The sequence below is a fragment of the Meleagris gallopavo genome, unplaced genomic scaffold, assembly GCF_905368555.1.
Source record: "Meleagris gallopavo unplaced genomic scaffold, MGAL_WU_HG_1.1 scaffold_53, whole genome shotgun sequence".
In the NCBI taxonomy this organism is placed as follows: Eukaryota; Metazoa; Chordata; class Aves; order Galliformes; family Phasianidae; genus Meleagris; species Meleagris gallopavo.
The window spans coordinates 3,825-25,655 of record NW_028147065.1 but is presented as its reverse complement, the minus strand read 5'-3'; the positions used below and the strand labels follow the sequence as shown (position 1 = coordinate 25,655).

The 21,831-nt window shown below is 66.4% G+C and overlaps 2 protein-coding genes across 2 annotated transcripts; both read right to left on the bottom strand.

Annotated features, from left to right (window-relative positions):
- Positions 1–3: 3 nt before the first annotated feature.
- Positions 4–17,359, bottom strand: LOC104917001 (spectrin beta chain, non-erythrocytic 2-like; the record flags this gene model as incomplete). Its single annotated transcript, XM_085215486.1, has 13 exons — positions 17,194–17,359; positions 16,537–16,628; positions 14,362–14,442; positions 12,129–12,244; positions 10,575–10,679; positions 10,444–10,475; positions 8,075–8,265; positions 7,683–7,800; positions 6,106–6,247; positions 5,313–5,329; positions 3,815–4,117; positions 1,755–1,908; positions 4–587 (listed from the first exon to the last, which is right to left on the bottom strand). Coding segments are annotated over exons 1-13 (2,088 nt in total), but the record flags the coding sequence as incomplete, so codon positions are not given.
- Positions 17,360–17,843: 484 nt separating this feature from the next.
- On the bottom strand, positions 17,844–21,002 carry LOC146541861 (spectrin beta chain, non-erythrocytic 2-like). Its single transcript, XM_085215484.1, has 4 exons — positions 20,803–21,002; positions 18,368–18,519; positions 17,971–17,986; positions 17,844–17,902 (listed from the first exon to the last, which is right to left on the bottom strand). Exons 1-4 carry the CDS (start codon positions 20,963–20,965, stop codon positions 17,844–17,846), a joined length of 390 nt encoding a protein of 129 aa, XP_085071610.1. The 5' UTR covers positions 20,966–21,002.
- Positions 21,003–21,831: the final 829 nt, after the last annotated feature.

The window sequence follows — 21,831 nt, the reverse complement described above, 5'->3', positions numbered from 1 at the left end:
CCCTCGCACCTCCTCCTGCACCTCGCGGTGCTGCCGCGCCAGGCTGCGGGTCGAGAACTCGTCGTGGCCCAACTCGGGGCTGCCGGCCAGGCGCAGCGCGTCCTCCAACCAGCCCTCCACGTCCGCCGCCTCCGCTTGGAACTGGAAGAGCGCGGCCGCGTCCCGCAGGCGCCTCTCGCGTCGTTCCGCCAGCTCCCCCAGCGCCCGCCAGCGCCGCTCCAGCTCCCGCAGCCTTTCGGCCACCCGCGGGGCTCCCGAATGCCCTTCGGCCACCAAAGCCCGGCCTTCGTCCATCGCCTGCCGGAACGGCCCGGCGCGGCCGCTCAGCTCGTGCCGGAAGGCGGCGTGTTGGCTCAGCAGGCGTAACGAGCTGGTCGGGTCTCGGCCGACGTCCTCGGAGCTCAGGAGCCTCTCCTGCTCCCGCATCCACGCCTCCTCCTCTCCCACGTCCCAGAAGAACTTCCAGAAGCGCCGCGATTCCTCCAGCCTGGCGCGCCGTTGGGCCGCCAGCTCCGTCAGCTGCCGGTAGCGCCGCTCCAGCGTGGCCACGCGCTCACGGACCAATTCTGGGTCGCAGGGTTGGTAGCCTGGGGGACAGAAATGGCGTTGGGGTGGGAGGGAGGTTGGGGGACGGAAGGGTGGGCGGGGGGGCGGGTTGGGAGGGTCGTCAGAGGTCATAGAATGGGTTGGGTTGGGTTGGGTGGAGTTGAGTTGGGTGGAATTGAGTTGGGTTGAGTTGGATTGGGTTAAATTGGGCCGGATTGTGTTGGGTTGGGATGAGTTGGGTTGGGCTGGATTGAGTTGATTTGAGTTGGGTTGGGTTGAGTTGGGTTGAATTGGGTTGGGTTGGGTTGTTTAGTTGGTTTGAGTTGGGTTGGGTTGACTTGGTTGAGTTGAACTGGGCCAGGTTGAGTTGGGTTGTGTTGGGTTCAGTTGGGTTGGGTTGAATTTGGTTGGGATGAGTTGAACTGAGTTGGGTTGGGTTGAATTGGGTTGGGTTGAGTTGGGTTGAGTTGGGTTGGGTTGAGTTGGGTTGAGTTGGTTTGGGTTGAGTTGAATTTGGGTTGAGTTGAACTGAGTTGGGTTGGGTTGCGTTGGGTTGAGTTGGGTTGAATTTGGTTGGGTTGGGTTGAGTTGGGTTGAGTTGGGTTGAGTTGGGTTGAATTTGGTTGGGTTAAGTTGAACTGAGTTGGATTGGGTTGAATTGGGTTGGGTTGAGTTGGGTTGAATTCGGTTGGGTTGGGTTGAGTTGGGTTGGGTTGGGTTGGGTTGAATTTGGTTGGGTTGAGTTGGGTTGGGTTGAGTTGGGTTGAGTTGGGTTGGGTTGGGTTGAGTTGGGTTGGGTTGGGTTGAGCTGGGTTGTGTCAGGTTGGGTTGGGTTGAGTTGGGTTGAATTTGGTTGGGTTGGGATGAGTTGGGTTGAGTTGAGTTGGGTTGAGTTGGGTTGAATTTGGTTGAGTTGGGTTGGGTTGGGTTGAGTTGGGTTGAATTTGGTTGAGTTGGGTTGGGTTGGGTTGAGTTGGGTTGAATTTGGTTGATTTGGGTTGGGTTGAGTTGGGTTGAGTTGGGTTGAATTTGGTTGAGTTGGTTGGGTTTGGTCGGGTTGGGTTGGAAAAGTCCTTGAAGACCACAGTGTGGGGTGGGGGGGGGGGGTGGTCAGCAAAGTCCTCCAAGGTCCCAGAATGGGGGTCGGCGAGGTCCTGCAAGGAAAACAAAACAGAAGCCCCCCCCCCCCCCCGCAGCCCCCCGCTCACCTTCGGTGGGCCCGGCGAAGCGCTGCGCCGCGCTGCTCCCCGCCCGCACGCGCTCCGCCTGCGCCGCGATGTCGGCCTCCACCAAGGCGTGCAGCTGCAGCAGATCCTCCACGCCGTGAAGGTGCTTCCCCAGATCCGGAGATCGCAGCCGGATCTGAGCGAACCGACGGCGCCGGTCAGCGGACGGACAGACGGACAAACGGCCCCAAACGGCACCGGGAACCGACGCCGGGACCGCAGGCAGACAGACGGACGGACAGACAAACAAACGGCCCCAACCGGCACCGGGAACCGATGCCGGAACCGGCACCACAACCACAAACAAACGACCCCAACCGGCACCGGAACCGACACCAGAACCACAAATGGCCCCAACCGGCACCAGAACCAACATCAGAACCACAAACAAACGGCCCAACCGGCACCAGAACCACAAACAGCCCCAACCGGCACCGAGAACCACAAACAACGGCCCCAACCGGCACCAGAACCACAAACAGCCCCAACCGGCACCAGAACCACAAACAAACGGCCCCAACCGGCACCAGAACCACAAACAGCCCCAACCGACACCAGAACCGACACCAGAACCACAAAACAAACGGCCCCAACCAGCAGTGGGAACCACCAACATTGGGAACCAACACCAGAACCAACACCGGAACCACAAACGGCCCCAACCAGCATTGGGAACCAACACCGGGACCACAGACAGACAGACAAACAGACAAACGGCCCCAACCGACACCAAGAACCAACAGTGGGAGTCAACACCGGAACCACAAACAGCCCAAACCAACACCGGAACCAGCACTGAAAGCCCCCCCTCACATCCACCTCCCACCCCCCCCATCTCTCCCCCCATCCCCCCCAACCCCCACCATGACCCCTACTCCCCTGCTGCCCCACCTCCATCCCCCCCGTCCCCCCCATCCCCCCCATCTCCCCTACGCCCCCCACCCACCTCTATCTTCTCCACCCCCCCCATCCCCCGGCCCCCCACCCACCTCCATCTCCCCATCCCCCATCCCTCCATCCCCCCTCACCCCCCACCCCCCACCCACCTCCATCTCCCCCATCCCCCCCCCACCCCCCATACCTCCCACCCACCTCCATCCCCCCTCACCCCCTCACCCCCCACCCCCTCACCCCCCACCCACCTCCATCTCCCCCACCCCTCTCACCCCTCACCCCCCACCCACCGCCATCTCCTCCATCCCCCCCCACCCACCTCCATCTCCCCCATCCCCCCCCACCCCCCATCCTCCCACCCACCCCCATCCCCCCTCACCCCCTCACCCCCCACCCACCTCCATCTCCTCCATCCCTCACCCCCCCATCCCCCCCACCAACCTCCACCTCCTCCACCCCCCACCCCCCACCCACCTCCATCTCCCCCATCCCCTCTCACCCCCTCACCCCCCACCCCTCACCCCCACCCACCTCCATCTCCTCCATCCCCCCCCACCTCCATCCCCCCCCACCCCCCATCCTCCCACCCACCTCCATCCCCCCTCACCCTCCACCCCCCCCCACCCACCCCCATCTCCCCCCATCCCCCCTCACCCCCTCACCCCCCACCCCCTCACCCCCCATCCCACCTCCATCTCCTCCACCCCTCACCCCCCACCCACCTCCATCCCCCCCCCCACCCCCCCTCCACCCCCCACCTCCCCTCCCCCCTCACCCCCTCACCCCCCACCCCCCTACCCCCCACCCACCTCCATCCCCCCCATCCCCCCCCACCCCCTCACCCCTCACCCACCTCCATCCCCCCTCACCCCCTCACCCCCCATCCTCCCCACCCACCGCCACTCCCCCATCCCCCCCCCCCCACCCCCCACCCACCTCCATCTCCCCCATCCCCCCTCACCCCCCACCCACCCCATCCCCCCCCACCCCCTCACCCCCCACCCACCTCCATCTCCTCCATCCCCCCTTGCCCCCCATCCTCCCACCCACCTCCATCTCCTCCATCCCCCCCCACCCCCTCACCCCCCACCCACCTCCATCCCCCCCACCCCCCACCCCCACCCCCCCACCCCCCACCCCCCACCCACCTCCATCTCCTCCATCCACCCGGCCAGATGCTGCAGATCCCTCAGGACTCCCTGCAGCTCCACGTGCAGCAGCAGCCTCTGCCTCCTCTCCTCCACCGACTTCCTCAGGACGTCCCACAGCCTCCCCACGTTCTTCCTCCTCTCCATCACCTTCCTCACGTCGTGGTACCGCTCGGCTTCCAGCTCCGCCGCCACGGCGCTCAGCGCCTCCACGCGCCCGCCGTAGGCCGCCACGTCCGTCTCCATGGCCTCGTGCTTCCGAACCGCCGCCTCCACCGCCGCCACGTCCGACCCAAAGTGGTCCTGGGGGGGCGGGGGGGACCAGGATGGCACCCGGCTGGGGGCACCAGGGTCCTGGGTCCCCATAGAAGGGACCAGGATGGCACCCGGCTGGGGGCTGGGGGGTCCTGGGTCCCCATAGAAGGGACCAGGATGGCACCCGGGGGGGGGCTGGGGGTCCTGGGTCCCCATAGAAGGGACCAGGATGGCACCCGGGGGGGGGCTGCAGGGTCCTGGGTCCCCATAGAAGGGACCAGGATGGCACTGGGTGGGGGCTGGGGGTCCTGGGTCCCCACAAAAGGGACCAGGATGGCACCGGGGGGGGGCTGGGGGCACCACGGTGGGGAGCTGGGGGTCCTGGATCCCCACAGAAGGGACCAGGATGGCACCCGAGGTGGGGGCTGGGGGGTCCTGGGTCCCCATAGGAGGGACCAGGATGGCACCGGGGTGGGGGCTGGGGGTCCTGGGTCCCCATAGGAGGGACCAGGATGGCACCCGGGTGGGGGCTGGGGGGTCCTGGGTCCCCTAGGAGGGACCAGATGGCACCCGGGTGGGGGCTGGGGGTCCTGGGTGGGGCCTGGGGGTCCTGGTGCCCACAGGAGGGCACCAGGGATCCTGGGTCCCTGTAGAGAGACCAGGAGGCACCGGAGTGGGGGCTGGGGGCACCAGGGTGGGGAGCTGGGGGTCCTGGGTCCCCACAGAAGGGACCAGGATGGCACCCGGGTGGGGGCTGGGGGTCCTGGGATGGGGGCTGGGGCACCGGGTGGGGGCTGGGGTCCTGGGCCCCGATAGGAGGGACCAGGATGGCACCCAGGTGGGGGCTGGGGGCCAGGTGTGGAGAGCTGGGGTCCTGGTCCCATAGAGGGCCAGGTCTGGCCCCGGGTGGGAGACGCTGCTGGGGCCTGGGTGGGGTGGCCTGGTAGGGGGGCCGGGGGCATGGGGGCCGGTGGGGCTGGGGGTCCTGGGTCCCCAAGAGGGACCAGATGGCACCCGGTGGGGCTGGGGTCCTGGGATGGGGCTGGGGGACCGGGTGGGGGCTGGGGTCCTGGGTCCCCATAGGAGGGACCAGGATGGCACCAGGGGGGCGGGGGCATGGGGGTCCTGGGATGGGGACCCGGGGCACCGGGTGGGGGCTGGGGGTCCTGGGATGGGGGCATGGGCGGTCCTGGGTCCCCCTAGGTCCCCCCCATAGCTCCACCCCATAGTTCTGCGTCACAGCCTGCCCCACAGTTCTGCCTCATAGCTGCCCCACAACCGCTGGCCCGATAACCGTGCCCCACAGCCTGCCCCACACCCTAGCCCCACAGCCCTGCCCCACACCCCATGCCCCACAGCCCTGCCCCACAACCCTGCCCCACAGCCGTGCCCCACAGCCGTGCCCCACAGCCGTGCCCCACAGCCGTGCCCCACACCCGTGCCCCACAGCCGTGCCCCACACCCCTGCCCCACAGCCGTGCCCCACAGCCGTGCCCCACAGCCGTGCCCCACAGCCCTGCCCCACACCCCATGCCCCACAGCCCTGCCCCACACCCCATGCCCCACAGCCTGCCCCACACACCCATGCCCCACAGCCGTGCCCCACATGCCCCTGCCCCACACCCCCATGCTCCCACAGCCCTGCCCCACACCCCATGCCCCCTGCCCACACGCCCTGCCCCAACACACCATGCCCCACAGCCCTGCCCACACCCCTGCCCACACCATGCCAACCCTGCCCCACACCCATGCCCCACACCCCATGCCCCACAGTCCCTGCCCCACAGCCCTGCCCCACAGCCCTGCCCCACACCCTGCCCCACAGCCCTGCCCCACACCCTGCCCACACGTGCCCCACACCCGCCCACACCCTGCCCCACAGCCCTGCCCCACACCCGTGCCCCACATGCCCCACAGCCTGTGCCCCCACCCCTGCCCCACAGCCCTGCCCCACACCCTCAGGGCCCCACACCCCGTGCCCCACAGCCCTGCCCCACAGCCGTGCCCACACCCCCCCTGCCCCACGGATCGAGCGCGTTTGTCCCTCAGCCAGCTCTCCCTCATGGCCGCCTTCCTCTCAAATCTGGCCGCCAGCCTCTCCAGCTTCTCCTGCCGGATCAGCTCTGCTCGCAGCGCCACCTCGCGGCCGTGCTCAGCTTTCTCCAGGCGCTCCCAGGCCTGGGGGGGGGGGACGCGGATATGGGGTGGGGGGTTTGGGGTGTTATGGGGCGATGGGGGACGCCCACAGGTACGGGGTTGTGGGGTGGTTATGGGGTGAGGGGTGGTTATGGGGTGAGGGGTGGTTATGGGGTGATGGGGGCACACAGGTATGGGATTGTGGGGTGGTTATGGGGTGAGGAGTGGTTATGGGATGATGGAGAGACATAGAAATATGGGGCTGTGCGCTGGTTATGGGGTGATGGAGTGGTTATGGGGTTGTGGGGTGGTTATGGGGGGGAACATATGGAATGTTTGGGTGTGGTTATGGGTGATAGAAGGTTATGGGGTTGTAGAATGATTATGGGGTGATGGCGTGGTTATGGGGTTGAGGAGTGGTTATGGGGTGATAGGACAGTTATGGGGTTGTAGAACGATTATGGGGTGATGGAGTGATTATGGGGTTGGGGGGTGGTTATGGGGTGATGGGGGACCACACAAATATGGAATTGTGGGGTGGTTATGGGGTGATAGGATGGTTATGGGGTTGTAGGATGGTTATGGGGTGATGAGAACACACACGGATATGGAGTTGTGGGGTGGTTTGGTGATGGCGGATTATGGGTGTGGTTATGGGAGAGTTATGGGGACACGGGTATGGGGATGTGGGGTGGTTATGGGGTGATGGATGGTTACGGGGTTACAGAAGAACCCACTCAAATACGCAGATGTGGGGTGGCTGTGGGGTTGTGGGGCGGTCGTGGGGTGATGGGTGGTTATGGGGTAATGGGGACACGCACACACATATGGGGTTGTGGGGTGGTTATGGGGTGATGCGGATGTGGGGTTGTGGGGCGATGGGGTTACGGGGATATGGGGACGTTGAGCCTCTAGGCGCTCTCTCTGTGGGGATGCTGGGTCTCTATGGGTCACCGTGGGTCTCTGTAGGTCTCCACAAGTTTCTATGGGTCCCTGTGGATCCCTATGGGTCTGCGTGCGTTCCTGTGCGTCTCTATGGGTCTCCGTGGGTCTCTGTAGGCCTCCACAAGTTTCTATGGGTCCCTGTGGGAATCCCTATGGGGTCTGTGTGCGTTCCTGTGCGTCTCTACGGGTCTCTGTGGCATCTCACGGGTTCTGTGGGTCCCTATCAATCCCTATGGGAATCTGTGGGTCTCTATAGGGTCCCCGTGGGTCTCTATGGGTCTCTGTGGCATCTCTACGGGTTCCTGTGGGTCCCTATCAATCCCTATGGGGAATCTGGGGGTCCCTATAGGGTCCCCGTGGGTCTCTATGGTCTGTGGATCTCCGTTGGGTCCCTATCAATCCCTATGGGGAATCTGTGGGTCTCTATAGGGTCCCCGTGGGTCTCTATGGGTCTGTGGAAATCTCTGTGGGATCTCCGTGGGTCTCTATGGGTCCCTGGGGGTGGCTCTGGGTTCCTATGGGGCAGACGCACCCGGTTGATGTCGGCCAGCAGCGTTCCGTCGCGCGGTACGAACACCTTCTGGTTGTTGGAGCGCATCCGGCTCCGAATGGTGAACAGCAGCACCTCCAGGTGACCCTTCTCAGTGAACCTGGGGACAAATGGCACCGGATGGCACCGGATTGAACCCATGTGGCGTCGCACGACGCCAACACGGCACCGGATGGCACCATATGGCACAGTATGGCACAGTATGGCACAGTATGGCACCGTACAGCAACACGTAACGCCAATATGGCGCTGTGTGGCACCAATACGGCACCATGCGGCACTGCGGTGGCCCCAATACGGCCATGCTGTGCCACCACCACCCCACGCCACCCCACAGCACCCCATACAACCCCCCAGCGCCCCATAGCGCTCACTTGGGGGGTTTCTCCACGGTGCGGTAGGTGTTGAAGGCCTGCAGCTGGCTCTGCACCCCGCTCAGCCCCATAGATCCCCACTGGCGATCGTTGAGGGCCGTGATGGTGCGGTCGATCCAGCCCAGCAGCTCCGCCGCCATCTCCTCGTAGCGCTGCACCAAACGCTCCGCCAGCAGCGCCGCCTCCAGCACCTACAATGCATCAGGGGCACCGGCGCACACGGAGTCCGCACCACCAGCACCAGAGAGCTCCGCACCAGCACCACGGAGAGCTCCCACGCACACACAGGAGGCCCGCCAGCACCAGCACACGAGAGCCCGCACCAGCACCACGGAGAGCTCCGCACCAGCACAGCACCACGGAGAGCTCCGCACAGCACCAGCACCACGGAGAGCTCCGCACCAGCACCACGGAGAGCTCCGCACCAGCACCACGGAGAGCTCCGCACCAGCACCACGGAGAGCTCCGCAGCAGCACCAGCACCACGGAGAGCTCCGCAGCACCAGCACCACGGAGAGCTCCGCACCAGCACCACGGTCAGTACGGCTTCGGCACTACGGCCGACTCCACGTCAGCACCACGGTCAGCGCCCCCAATCGGCACCACGACCAGCACCGGATCAGCACCACAGTCAGCATCGCTTCAGCACCGCGGCCAGCACCGCACCAGCGTAACGCCCAGCTCGACGTCAGCACCACGGACAGCGCCGCGATGCGGCCCTCCGTCCGTCTTTCCAGCCGTCCGTCTGTCCGTCCGTTCTTCCACCCACCCGTCTTTCAGACTTGCCGTTCAGCCTTCTGTCCATCCATCCCCCCATCTGTCCGTCTGTCCATCCGCCTGTCTTTCTATCCATCCAGCCATTCATTCTTCCATCCATACCGTTTGTGTGTCCACCCGTTCACAGGCACATCCATCCTCTGTCCACAGCGTCCTTCTGTCCCATACCATCCATCCATCCATCGCCCAGACGCCGAGCTCCGTCTGTCCAGTCCGTTCTTCCACCCACCGTCTTTCAGACTTTCCATTCAGCCTTCTGTCCATCCATCCCCCCCATCTGTCCGTCTGTCCATCTGCCTGCCTTTCTATCCATCCAGCCATTCATTCTTCCATCCATCCGTTTGTGTGTCCACCCGTTCACCCATCCGTCCTTCTGTCCATCCGTCCTTCTGTCCATCCATCCACATCCGCCCATTCATCCATCCGTCTGTCCATCCGTTCTTCCACCCACCCACCTTTCAGACTTTCCGTTCAGCCTTCTGTCCATCCATCCCCCCATCTGTCCGTCTGTCCGCCTGTCTTTCTATCCATCCAGCCATTCATTCTTCCATCCATCCGTTTGTCTGTCCACCCGTTCACCCATCCGTCCTTCTGTCCATCCATCCATCCGCCCATTCGTCCATCCGTCTGTCCGTCCGTTCTTCCACCCACCCGTCTTTCAGACTTTCCGTTCAGCCTTCTGTCCATCTATCCCCCCCATCTGTCCGTCTGTCCATCTGCCTGTCTTTCTATCCATCCAGCCATTCATTCTTCCATCCATCCGTTTGTCTGTCCACCCGTTCACCCATCCGTCCTTCTGTCCATCCGTCCTTCTGTCCATCCATCCATCTGCCCATTCGTCCATCTGTCTGTCCATCCGTTCTTCCACCCACCCGTCTTTCAGACTTTCCGTTCAGCCTTCTGTCCATCCATCCCCCCATCTGTCCGTCTGTCCATCTGCCTGTCTTTCTATCCACCCAGCCAATCATTCTTCCATCCATCTGTCTGTCTTTCCATCCATCCATCCATCCGTCCGTCCATTCGCCCATTCATCCGTCTGTCCCTCCATTCTTCCACCCATCCACCTTTCTGTCCTTCCATTCATCCGTTTGTCCATCCCATCCTCCCATTTGTCCATCTGTCCCACCATCCATCTCCCTTTCTATCTCATTCCTCCATCCGTCCATCCGTCTGTCCATCCACTCTTCCGCCCACCCCCCCACCTTTCAGACATTCCATTCATCCTTCTGTCCATCCATCCCCCCATTTGTCCATCTGTCCACTTTTCTTTCTATCCATCCGGCCATTCATTCTTCCATCCCTCCATCCGTCCGTCTGTCCATCTCTTCCACCCACCCACCCTTCTGTCCATCTGTCCGTCCGTTCCGTCATCCATCCTCTCCGTCCATCCATCCCTCCATTCACCCACCCCTCCACTTCCCCACCCACCCCTCCTCCTTCCTCCGCCCCCCTCCCTCCACCCCCCCACCCCCACCCCCCCCTCCCTCTGTCCTCTTCCTCCTGTCCTCTGTCCTCCCTCCCTCCGTTCATCCGTCCCATCCTTCCTCCGCCCCCTTCCCTCACCCCCCACCCCCAACGCCCTCATTCCTTGCCCTCCCTCGTCCGTCCCGTCCGTCCATCCATCCTTCCGTCCGTCCATCCACCCTCCATTCACCACCCTCCACTTCCACCCACCCCTCCGTCCTTCCTCCGCCCCCCTCCCCTCCACCCCCACCCCCCCAACGTCCCTCTGTCCCTCTGTCCCTCCCTCTGTCCGTCCGTTCCGTCCATCCATCCTTCCGTCCGTCCATCCATTCTTCCGTCTGTCCGTCCATCTCCACGTTCACATCTGCGCCGCCGCGTCACTGCGCTGCAACCACCCCAACCCCCCCCCCGGGACCCCCTGGACCCCCCCCAGAACTCCCCAAATCCCCCCCCCGGACCCCTGGACTCCCTCGGGACCCCCTGGACCCCCCCAGAACCACCAAAATCTCCCCCAGGACCCCCAAGACACCTCAGGACCCCCTGGACCCCCCCAGAACCCCCAAAATCTCCCCCAGGACCCCCCAAGACACCTCGGGACCCCCTCCCCCCCCGGGACCCCCTGGACCCCCCCAGAACCCCCAAACCCCCCCCAGGACCCCTGGACTCCCTCGGGACCCCCTGGACCCCCCAAATCCCCCCCAGGACCCCCCAAGACACCTCAGGACTCATCAGGACCCCCTGGACCCCCCAAAATCCCCCCAGGACCCCCCTGGACCCTCCAAGACACCCCAGGATCCCACCGGACCCCTGAACCCCCTCAGGACCCCCTGGACCCCCCCCCAGAACCCCCAAAATCTCCCCCAGGACCCCTGGACTCCCTTGGGACCCCCCAAATCCCCCCAGGGCCCCCCAGGACCCTAAAAGAAACCCCAGGATCCCACCGGACCCCTGAACCCCCTCGGGACCCCCTGGACCCCCTCAGAACCCCCAAAATCCCCTCCAGGACCCCCCAAGACACCCCTGGACCCCACAGGACCCCTGAACCCCTCGGGACCCCCTGGAGCCCCCCCAGAACCCCCAAAATCTCCCCCAGGACCCCCCAGGACCCCAGAACGCCCTCGGGACCCCCAGACCCCCCAAAATCCCCCCTGGACCCTCCAAAACACCCCAGGATTCCACCGGACCACTGAACCCCTCTGGACCCCCTAGAGCTCCCCCCCAAAGCCCCCCAAATCTCCCCCAGGACCCCCAGGACCCTGAACTCCCTCGGGACCCCCCAAATCCCCCCCAGGACCCCCCAGGACCCTCCAAGACACCCCAGGACCTCCTGGACCCCCTCAGGACCCCCCAGGACCCCTGAACCCCCTCGGGACCCCCCAGACCCCCCAAAATCCCCCCCAGGACCCTCCAAGACACCCCAGGACCTCCTGGACCCCCAGAACCCCCCAGGACCCCCAAAAAGCCCCCAGGACCCCCCAAAAAGCCCCCACGCCCCCCTCCAAACCCCTGGATGCCACAGAACCTCCCCCAGGACCCCCCTCAGGACCCCCAGACCCTCCCCAGGACCCCCTCAAGACTCCCAGAATCCCCCAGGAACTTCCCAGAAGCCCCAGACCCCCCAAATCCCCCCCAAATCCCCCCTCGACCCCAAACCAGACCCCGTTCCCCCCCCGAGACCCCGTCGACCCCCCCCAAATCCCCCCCTCGGGACCCCCGGGAAACCCCCAGACCCCTCCGTTTCCCCCCCCGAGGACCCCGTCGGACCCCCCCCCGACCCCCCCGCCCCCACCCCCCCCCCCCCAGGCCCCCTCACCCTCGGGGTCCAGCAGCCTGGTCAGCCCCAGCTCCCTCTCGGCCACGTTGAAGGCGCTCTGCAGGTTGTAATGCGCGTTGCAGCGCCGCAGGGCCTCCATGTCCACCAGGTCCGGCCTGCAGCGCCCCACACTCAGCACCGCGCCCCATAGGGACGCCACTGTGCCCCATAGGGACACCACTGCCCCATAGGGACGCCGCTGTGCCCCATAGGGACACCACTGCCCCATAGGGACGCCGCTGTGCCCCATAGGGACACCACTGTGCCCCACACTCAGCACCGCGCCCCATAGGGACGCCGCTGTGCCCCATAGGACCTCATTGTGCCCCATAGGGACCTCACTGCCCCATAGGGACGCCGCTGTGCCCCATAGGGACACCACTGCCCCATAGGGACACCGCTGTGCCCCATAGGGACCTCATTGTGCCCCATAGGGACACCGCTGTGCCCCATAGGGACCTCATTGTGCTCCATAGGGACGCCGCTGTGCCCCATAGGGACTCCACTGTGCCCCATAGGGACACCACTGTGCCCCATAGGGACCTCACTGCCCCATAGGGACACCGCTGTGCCCCATAGGGACCTCATTGTGCCCCATAGGGACACCACTGCCCCATAGGGACGCCGCTGTGCCCCATAGGGACACCACTGCCCCATAGGGACGCCGCTGTGCCCCATAGGGACACCACTGCCCCATAGGGACACCGCTGTGCCACATAGGGACCTCATTGTGCCCCATAGGGACCTCACTGTGCCCCATAGGGACACCGCTGTGCCCCATAGGGACCTCATTGTGCCCCATAGGGACCTCACTGTGCCCCATAGGGACACCGCTGTGCCCCATAGGACCTCATTGTGCCCCATAGGGACGCCGCTGTGCCCCATAGGGACTCCACTGTGCCCCATAGGGACACCACTGTGCCCCATAGGGACCTCACTGCCCCATAGGGACACCACTGTGCCCCATAGGGACCTCACTGTGCCCCATAGGGACCTCATTGTGCCCCATAGGGACCTCATGGTGCCCCACAGGGACACCACTGCCCCATAGGGACACCACCGTGCCCCATAGGGACCTCATTGTGCCCCATAGGGACGTCCTCACACCCCATGGTGACATCCCCCCACCCCACAGGGACCTCACCGTACCCCATAACGATGTCCCCCCCAGCGATGTCCCCTCACCCCACAGCGATGTCCCCTCACCCCCCATCGATGTCCCCCCCCCAGTGTTGTCCCCCCCCCCATTGATGTCCCCTCACCCCCATCGATTTCCCCCCCCAGCGATGTCCCTTCACCCCCCAGCGATGTCCCCCCCCCTCAGCGATGTCCTTCCACTCCCCATCGATGTCCCCTCACCCCCCATCGATGTCGTCCCCCATCGATGTCGTCCCCCCCCACTGATGTCCCCTCACCCCCCATCGATGTCGTCCCCCCCCCCAGTGTTGTTCCCCCCCCATCGATGTCCCCTCACCCCATAACGATGTCCCCCCCCATCCATGTCCCCTCACCCCCCATCGATGTCCCCCCCCCATCGATGTCCCCTCACCCCCCATTGATGTCCCCCCCATCGATGTCCCCTCACTCCCCATCGATATCCCCCCCCCATCCATGTCCCCTCACCCCCCAGTGTTGTCCCCCTCCATCGATGTCCCCTCACCCCCCATCGATGTCCCCCCCCCATCGATATCCCCTCCCCCATTGATGTCCCCCCCCCCATCGATGTCCCCTCACCCCCCATCCATGTCCCCTCACCCCCCAGTGTTGTCCCCCCCCCATCGATGTCCCCTCACCCCCCATCGATGTCCCCCCCATCGATGTCCCCCCCCCATCGATGTCCCCCCCCCATCGATGTCCCCCCCCATCGATGTCCCCCCCATCGATGTCCCCTCACCCCCCATCGATGTCCCCCCCCATCGATGTCCCCTCCCATCGATATCCCCCCCCCATCGATGTCCCCTCACCCCCCATCGATGTCCCCCCCATCGATGTCCCCCCATCGATGTCCCCTCCCAGCGATGTCCCCTCACCCCCCATCGATGTCCCCCCCCATCGATGTCCCCTCCCATCGATGTCCCCTCACCCCCCATCGATGTCCCCCCCCATCGATGTCCCCTCCCATCGATGTCCCCTCACCCCCCATCGATGTCCCCCCCCATCGATGTCCCCCTCACCCCCCATCGATGTCCCCCCCCCCCAGTGTTGCCCCCCCCCAGGACCCCGCTGTGCCCACCGGTGTTTGTGGATGATGGCGTTGAAGGCCAACCCGTCCCTCCAGCTGCTGCTGAAGTTCTGCACCTCCACCTCGGGGTACCTGAGGGCGCGGCTCAGCAAAGGAACCACCGGGACCCCCCCCCCCGGGACCCCCAGGACCCCCCAGGACCACCAGGAACCCCCCCGGGACCCCCAGAAATCCCCCAGGACCCCCCAGGACTCCCCGAAGCTCCCCAGGACCCCCCAGGACCACTAGGAACCCCCCGGACTCCTGGAGACCCCCAGAAACCCCCCAGGACCCCCCGGGACCCCCAGAAGCTCCCCAGGACCCCCCAGGACCACTAGGAACCCCCCGGGACCCCTGGGACCCCCAGAAACCCCCCAGGACCCCCTGGACCACCAGAAACCCCCAGGAACCCCCCAGGACCCCCCAGGACCACCAGGAACCCCCAGGACCCCTGGAGACCCCCAGAAACTCCCCAGGACCCCCCAGGACCACCAGGAACTCCCCAGAAACCCCCCAGGACCTCCCAAGACCCCCGGGGACCCCCAGAAGCCCCCCAGGACCCCCCAGGACCACCAGGAACCCCCCGGGACCCCTGGGACCCCCAGAAACCCCCCAGGACCCCCCAGGACCTCCTGGACCACCAGAAACCCCCAAGGACCCCCCAGGACCACTAGGAACCCCCCAGGACTCCTGGAGACCCCCAGAAACCCCCCAGGACCCCCAGAAGCCCCCCAGGACCCCCCAGGACCACCAGAAACCCCCCGGGACCCCCGGGGACCCCCAGAAACCTCCAGAAACCCCCCAAGACCTCCAGGAACTCTGGAGACCCCCAGGAACCCCCCAGGAACCCCCCAGACCCCTGGGGACCCCCAGAAACCCCCAAGGACCCCTCAGGACCACCAGGAACCCCCCAGGACCCCTGGAGACCCTCAGAAACCCCCCAGGACCCCTCAGGAATCCCCCAGGACCCCCAGAAATCCCCCAGGACCACCAGGAACCCCCCGGGACCCTGGAGACCCCCAGAAACCTCCCAGAAACCCCCAAGACCTCCCAGGAACTCTGGAGACCCCCAGAAATCCCCCAGGACCCCTGGAAACCCCCAGAAATCCCCCAGGACCCCCCAGGACCACCAGGAACCCCCCAGGACACCTGGAGACCCCCAGAAACCCCCCGGGACCCCCAGGACCACCAGAAACCCCCCAAGAACCCCCCAGGACCACCAGGAACCCCCCAGGATCCCCGGGACCCCCAGAAACCCCCCAGGACCCCCCAGGACCACCAGGAACCCCTCAGGACCCCCGGGACCCCCAGAAACCCCCAAGACCCCCCCCAGAACCCCCCTTCAGACCCCAAGACCCCCTCAGGCCCCCCCCAAGACTCCCTTAGGCTCCCTGGCACTCCTTTAAGACCCCAAAACCCCCCCAAGACCCCCCCCCCAGGAGCCCCCTTCATCCCCAAGACCCCCCCAGAACCCCCTACAGACCCTAAGACCCCCCCAAGACCCCCCTTCAGACCCCAAGACCCCCCAGGACCCCCCCAGGACCCCCTCAGGCCTCCCCCAAGACTCCCTTAGGCTCCCTGGCACTCCTTTAAGACCCCCAAACCCCCCCAAACCCCCCCCCCCAGGACCCCCCTTCATCCCCAAGACCCCCCCAGAACCCCCCTACAGACCCCAAGACCCCCCCAAGACCCTCTCAGGCCCCCCCAAGACTCCCTTAGGCTCCCTGGCACTCCTTTAAGACCCCAAAACCCCCCAAGACCCCCCCAGAGACCCCCCTTCAGACCCCAAGACCCCCCCACAACCCCCTTCACACCCCAAGACCCCCCAAGACCCCCCTTCAGACCCCAAAACCCCCCCAGGATCCCCCTTCATCCCCAAGACCCCCTCAGGCCCCCCCCAAGACTCCCTTAGGCTCCCTGGCACGCCTTTAAGACCCCAATACCCCCCCCAACCCCCCCCAAGACCCCCCCCCAGGACCCCCCTCATCCCCAGGACCCCCCAGGACCCCCCCAGGCCCCCCCTTCAGACCCCAAGACCCCCCCAGGCCCCCCCCAGGCCCCCCCTTCAGACCCCAAGACCCCCCAGGCCCCCCCTTCAGACCCCAAGAACCCCCCCAGGACCCCCCCAGGCCCCCCCTTCAGACCCCAAAACCCCCCAGGACCCCCCAGGACCCCCCCAGGCCTCACCCCGCTGTTTTCATCTGACACCAGAGCAGCAGGGCGTCCTTGGCCGATTTCTTCTCTTTGTTGTCCTCCGTCTCCACGCTGATGTCCTGGATCTGGGGGGGCAGCGGGGGGGGGGGGGGGGGGGGGTGAGACCCCCAGGGTGGGCTTTGAGACCCCCGGGGTGGGGTGAGACCCCCAGGATGGACTCTAGGACCCCCGGGGTGGGCTGTGGGACCCCCGGGGTGGGGTTGAGACCCCCAGGATGGACTCTAGGAGCCCAGGGGTGAGTCTGAGACCCCCGGGGTGGGCTGTGGAACCCCCGGAGAGGGGCTGAGACCCCCAGGATGGACTCTAGGACCCCCAGGGTGGGCTGTGGGACCCCCGGGAGGGGCTGAGACCCCCCGGATGGACTCTAGGACCCCCGGGGAGGAGCTGAGACCCCCGGGTTGGGCTGTGGGACCCCCGGGGCGGGGCTGAGACCCCCAGGATGGACTCTAGGACCCCCGGGGAGGGGCTGAGAGCCCCGGGGTGGCTGTGGGACCCCCGGGGAGGGGCTGAGAGCCCCGGGGTGGGCTGTGGGACCCCCGGGGCGGGCTGAGACCCCCGGGGTGGGCTGTGGGACCCCCGGGGAGGGGCTGAGACCCCCGGGGTGGGCTGTGGGACCCCCGGGACGGGCACCTGGAAGCGGAGGATGATGGTCCAGACGAGGCCCAGCGTCAGGCGGTGGTTCCCGTCCACGATGTCGTGGGATCCCACGTTCTCCAGGTGCACGCGCTGCTCCTTTAAGAACTGCAGCGCCTTCTCCACGTTCTCCAGGCAGTGGATCCGCATCCGGCCCTTGGGCTTCGGCTGGGGGGGGGCGTAAAGTGAGGGGGGTCTCGGGGCCTCTGGGGTGGGCTTCGGCTGGAGGGGGGGGGCGTAAAGTGGGGGGGGTCCTGAGAGTGGGCAGGGGCTGGGGGGGGCGTAAATTGGGGGGGGTTTTGGGGTCTCTGGGGTGGGCTTCGGCTGGAGGGGGGGGGGCGTAAAGTGGGGGAGGGTCTCGGGGCCTCTGGGGTGGGTATCGGCTGGGGGGAGGGTGTAAAGTGGGGGGGTCCTGAGAGTGAGCAGGGGCTGGGGGGGGGTGTAAATTGGGGGGGTCTCGGGGTATCTGGGGTGGGCTTCGAATGGGGGGGGGATAAAGTGGGGGGGGTCTCGGGGGTACCTGGGGTGGGCTTCGGCTGGGGGGGAGGGGAGGGGGGTAAAGTGGGGGGGGGTCTCGGGGTATCTGGGGTGGGCTTCGGCTGGGGGGGGGCATAAAGTGAGGGGGTCTCGGGACCTCTGGGTGGGCTTCAGCTGGGGGGGGGCATAAAGTGAGGGGGGGTCTCGGGGTATCTGGGGTGGGCTTCGGCTGGGGGGGGGCATAAAGTGAGGGGGGGGTCCTGAAAGTGAGCAGAGGCTGGGGGGGTCTGGGGGTGCCTGGGGTGGGCTTCGGCTGGGGGGGGGGAGGGGGGCCTAAAGTGGGGGGGGTCCTGAGAGTGGGGGGCGGTGTCAAACTGGGGGGGTCTGGGGGTCCCTGAGGTGGGGTTGGGTTTGGGGGGGGGCGGTGAAATTGGGGAGACGGGGGTCTCCTGGGGGGCGATGGGTCGGGGGTCCCATGGGGGGGGGTCTGGGGTCCTATGGGGGGGGGGCAATGGGTTGGGGGTCGCATGGGGGGTCCCACGGGGGGATGGTGAACTGGGAGTCCTGGTGGAGGTGATGGGTTGGGGGTCCTGGATTGGAGATCGTATTGGGAGCCATGGGGGGGGTGACGGGGGTCTCCCGGGGGGGCGACAGGTCGGGGGTCCCACGGGGGGTCCCGGGGGGGGTCTCTCACCAAGGTCTCCCCTGAGAGCAGCTCGAGGAGGCGCAGCAGCAGGCGGCCGTCGCGCAGGTCGCAGTAGAGGTCGGCCATGCGGGCGGTGCTGCGCGCCAGGTGGGAGTTCACCCATTTGGTGAAGGTCTTCTTCTGCACCGCCTCCCTTTCGTCTTTTTTTGGGGGGGGGGGGGGGAATTAAATGAGACCCCTCCCCATCTTGGAAGACCCCCCCACCCGCGGGGGCGCAACCTCATGTCGCAAAGAGAGCGCAAAAGCCCCCCCCCCCCCCCCCCCCCTCCAGGACGCACACAGCACAGCTCGGATCCTATGGATGCTCCTCCATCTTGTGCCCCCCCCCCAAAAGAAGACCCCCCTCCAAATCCAACCCCCCCCTCAGGACCCCCCCCCGGAACGCCTAAGACCCCCCCCAGAACCCAAACTCACCCAAGACCCCCAAAAGCCCCCCACAACCCCCCCCCCCCATAGGGCGCACACAGCACATCTCGATCCTATGGATGCTCCTCCATCTCCTGCCCCCCCCCCCCTCAAAAGAAGACCCCCCCCAAATCCAACCCCCCCCTAAGGACCCCCCCAGACCCCTCTAAACCCCCCCCCCCAGAACCCAAACCCACCCAAGGACCCCCAGAAGCCCCCAACAACCCCCCCCCCCATAGGCACACACAGCACAGCTCAGATCCTATGGATGCTCCTCCATCTCGTGCCCCCCCCCAAAAGAAGACCCCCCCCAAATCCAACCCCCCCCTCAGGACCCCCCCCAGACCCCTCTAAACCCCCCCCCAGAACCCCTAAGACCCCCCCAGAACCCAACCCCCACCCAAGACCCCCAGAAGCCCCCCCACAACACCCCCCCCATAGGGCGCACACAGCACAGCTCAGATCCTATGGATGCTCCTCCATCTCGTGCCCCCCCCCAAAAGAAGACCCCCCCCAAATCCAACCCCCCCCTCAGGACCCCCCCCAGACCCCTCTAAACCCCCCCCCCAGAACCCTAAACCCCCCAGAACCCAACTCCCCTCAAAGACCCCCAAAAGCCCCCCCACAACCCCCCCCCCATAGGCGCACACAGCACAGCTCAGATCCTATGGATGCTCCACCATCTCCTGCCCCCCCCCCCAAAATAAGACCCCCCCCAAATCCAACCCCCCCCTCAGGACCCCCCCAGACCCCTCTAAACCCCCCCCCCAGAACCCAACCCCCACCCAAGGACCCCAAAGCCCCCCCACAACCCCCCCCCCATAGGCGCACACAGCACAGCTCAGATCCTATGGATGCTCCTCCATCTCGTGCCCCCCCCCCCCAAAGAAGACCCCCCCCAGCCCCCCCGAATCCCACCCCCCCCTCCCAGGACCCCCCCAGACCCCTCTAAACGCCCCCCCCACAATTGCCCCCCCAGCCCCATAATTGCCCCCCTCTTGCCCCCCCCAGCCTCATTCTTGGCCCCCCAGCCCCATAACTGCCCCCCCTTGCGCCCCCAGCCCCATAACTGCCCCCCACAATTGCCCCCCCAGCCCCATAACTGCCCCCCTCTTGCTCCCTCCAGCCCAATTCTTGCCCCCCCAGCCCCATAACTGCCCCCCCTTGCGCCCCCAGCCCCATAACTGCCCCCCCCACGCTCCTCCTGCCCCATAACTGCCCCCCCAGCCCCATAACTGCCCCCCCATAACTGCCCCCCCAGCCCCATAACTGCCCCCCCTTCTTGCCCCCCCAGCCATAACTGCCCCCCCGCCCCATAACTGCCCCCCCCAGCCCCATAACTGCCCCCCCCCTCAGCCCCATAACTGCCTCCCTCCCAGCCATAACTGCCCCCCATAACTGCCCCTCCCCCCCAGCCCCATAACTGCCCCTCCCCCCAGCCCCATAACTGCCCCCCCCAGCCATAACTACCCCCCAGCCCCATAACTACCCCCCCCAACCCCATAACTACCCCCCCAGCCCCATAACTGCCCCCCCAGCCCCATAACTGCCCCCCCCAGCCCCACAACTGCCCCCCCAGCCCCATAACTACCCCCCCCAGCCATAACTGCCCCCCAGCCCCATAACTACCCCCCCCAGCCCCATAACTGCCCCCCATAACTGCTGCCCCCCCCAGCCCCATAACTGCCCCCCCAGCCCCATAACTGCCCCCCCCAGCCCCATAACTGCTGCCATCCCCAGCCCCATAACTGCCCCCCCAGCCCCATAACTACCCCCCCAGCCCCATAACTACCCCCCCCAGCCCCATAACTGCCCCCCCCAGCCCCACAACTGCCCCCCCCAGCCCCATAACTGCCCCCCCTAGCCATAACTGCCGCCCCCCCCAGCCCCATAACTGCCCCCCATAACTGCCCCCCATAACTGCCCCCCCAGCCCCATAACTGCCCCCCATAACTGCTGCCCCCCCCAGCCCCATAACTGCACCCCCCAGCCCCATAACTGCCCCCCCCAGCCCCTACCCGCCAGCGCTTTGATCCGGGATCTCTCGAATCTCCGCGCCGAGGTTCCCTCGTGGTCCCACTCCTCGTCGCCCCCCCCCCCCCCGCCGTCCTCCCACCGGTTGTTGACGTCCCCGCATCGCTCCTGCAGCTCCTCCGGCTCGGAAGCGCTGGGCGACAACATGGCGGGGGCTGCGGGGGGGGGGGGTCACGTGGTCACCGGGGGGGGGGGTCATGGGGTCACCGGGGTCACGACACCCGGACCCCCGCCCCACCCCGCCCCCCCATTCCCTCTTTGTCCCTGGTGTGTCGCCACTGGGCGGGGGGGGGGGCAGAGCCCAAAGGGGGTCCCGACCCCATCCTGGGGGTCCCTGCCCCCAAACAGGGGGTCCTGAGCTCATCCTGGGGGTCCCAGCCCCCAATTAGGGGGTCCTGAGCTCATCCTGGGGGTCCCTGCCCCCAAACAGGGGGTCCTGAGCCCATCTTGGGGGTCCCTGCCCCCAATTAGGGGGTCCTGAGCCCATCTTGGGGGTCCCAGCCCCCAATTAGGGGGTCCTGAGCTCATCCTGGGGGTCCCTGCCCCCAATTAGGGGGTCCTGAGCCCATCTTGGGGGTCCCTGCCCCCAAATAGGGGGTCCTGAGCCCATCCTGGGGGTCCCTGCCCCCAATTAGGGGGTCCTGAGCCCATCCTGGGGGTCTTTGATCCCCATCCTGGGGGTCCCTGCCCCCAATTAGGGGGTCCTGAGCCCATCCTGGGGGTCCCTGCCCCCAATTAGGGAGTCCTGAGCCCATCTTGGGGGTCCCTGCCCCCAATTAGGGGGTCCTGAGCCCATCCTGGGGGTCCCTGCCCCCAATTAGGGGGTCCTGAGCTCATCCTGGGGGTCCCTGCCCCCAATTAGGGGGTCCCGACCCCATCCTGGGGGTCCCTACCCCCAATTAGGGGGTCCTGAGCCCATCCTGGGGGTCTTTGATCCCAATCTTGGGGGTCCCTGTCCTCAATTAGGGGGTCCTGAGCCCATCCTGGGGGTCTCTGATCCCCATCCTGGGGGT